This window comes from Sinocyclocheilus grahami, unplaced genomic scaffold (genome assembly GCF_001515645.1).
Source record: "Sinocyclocheilus grahami isolate Dianchi unplaced genomic scaffold, SAMN03320097.WGS_v1.1 scaffold43923.1, whole genome shotgun sequence".
In the NCBI taxonomy this organism is placed as follows: Eukaryota; Metazoa; Chordata; class Actinopteri; order Cypriniformes; family Cyprinidae; genus Sinocyclocheilus; species Sinocyclocheilus grahami.
Genome location: NW_015524566.1, coordinates 1 through 1125, shown reverse-complemented (window position 1 = coordinate 1125; position 1125 = coordinate 1). Strand labels below are relative to the sequence as shown.

Below are 1125 nucleotides of genomic sequence, written 5' to 3'. Positions count from 1 at the left end.
CTCTCTGCGCATCCTGGAGCTGGGCTGCGGATCCGGGGCGAACTTCGAGCACTACCCGACGGGCTGCAGGATCACATGCATCGACCCCAACCCGCATTTCCAAAAGTACCTGAAGAAAAGTATGACCAAGAACGACCACCTCGTTTATGACAGCTTCAGAGTGGCGTCAGGGGAGAATCTAGAGGCGGTGGAGGACAACTCCGTGGATGTTGTGGTGTGCACGCTGGTTCTGTGCTCAGTCCAGGATACGCCGAAGGTTCTGCGAGAAGCAAAGAGAGTTCTGAGGCCTGTAAGTTTATGGCAGCCAGTACTTATAGGGGGTTGAACTCCGATATGCTTTGATAGTTCATAAACTGTCTCTTATCTCTCCCAAGCCGTTTTCCATCAAAGAGTAATTATTGATTACATGAAGTTTATTTGAGATGAAAGGTGACAGCATTACTTAACTACATGTAGATCGCCGTTTGCTGCGATTAACCCATTAGCGTTTGTTTTAGGGCTGATGTCACCATACAGATTAGGCTGCTGTTTAGAAATGCTGGAATATTTTAAACGAAACGTTTGTTATAATTTTTTTTTCTTTAGGGAGGAGCGTTTTTCTTCCTCGAACATGTGGTGTCTGACCCCTCAAGCTGGATTTACTTTTTTCAACATGTTCTTCAACCATTCTGGTAATATAAAAACACAGTATTTATAAAATCACCATTATATTTGACTTATGATCTCCACGGAATTTGAATAACTTTTATTATTAGATTGGTTATTTATCTCAAGCTAGAGTAAATACAATTAGGGGATATTTCATATAGTGGCAAATGTAAAAGCTAAAAGAGTATGATGGAGCTTTGAAACAACATGGGTGGGTGAAATGTCTGCATAAATATATGCATTCAATCACCCATCCATAACTGGAGGTCATGGGTTCAATTCGGGCAGAGATGTAGGAAAGGTTTGATTAGAATTTTTGTTGTTGTTTTTGCTTTGAAACCATTGTCTAACAATTTTACATAATGATGGAATACTTGTAACAAAGCATATGACTACTATAGACGGTTTCATCGGGCGCACGCGCCTGGCCCAAAGTTACCTTCCGGTCTGTGTTTGTTTATCAGTCTGGCTATGGCG

At 41.7% G+C, this 1125-nt stretch overlaps 1 protein-coding gene across 1 annotated transcript; it reads left to right on the top strand.

Annotated features, from left to right (window-relative positions):
* Window positions 1-4: 4 nt before the first annotated feature.
* LOC107580767 (methyltransferase-like protein 7A) lies at window positions 5-675 on the top strand (the record flags this gene model as incomplete). The annotated part of the gene is made up of 2 exons (XM_016266410.1): window positions 5-289; window positions 586-675. Coding segments are annotated over 2 exons (375 nt in total), but the record flags the coding sequence as incomplete, so codon positions are not given.
* Between the last annotated feature and the right edge of the window lie 450 nt (window positions 676-1125).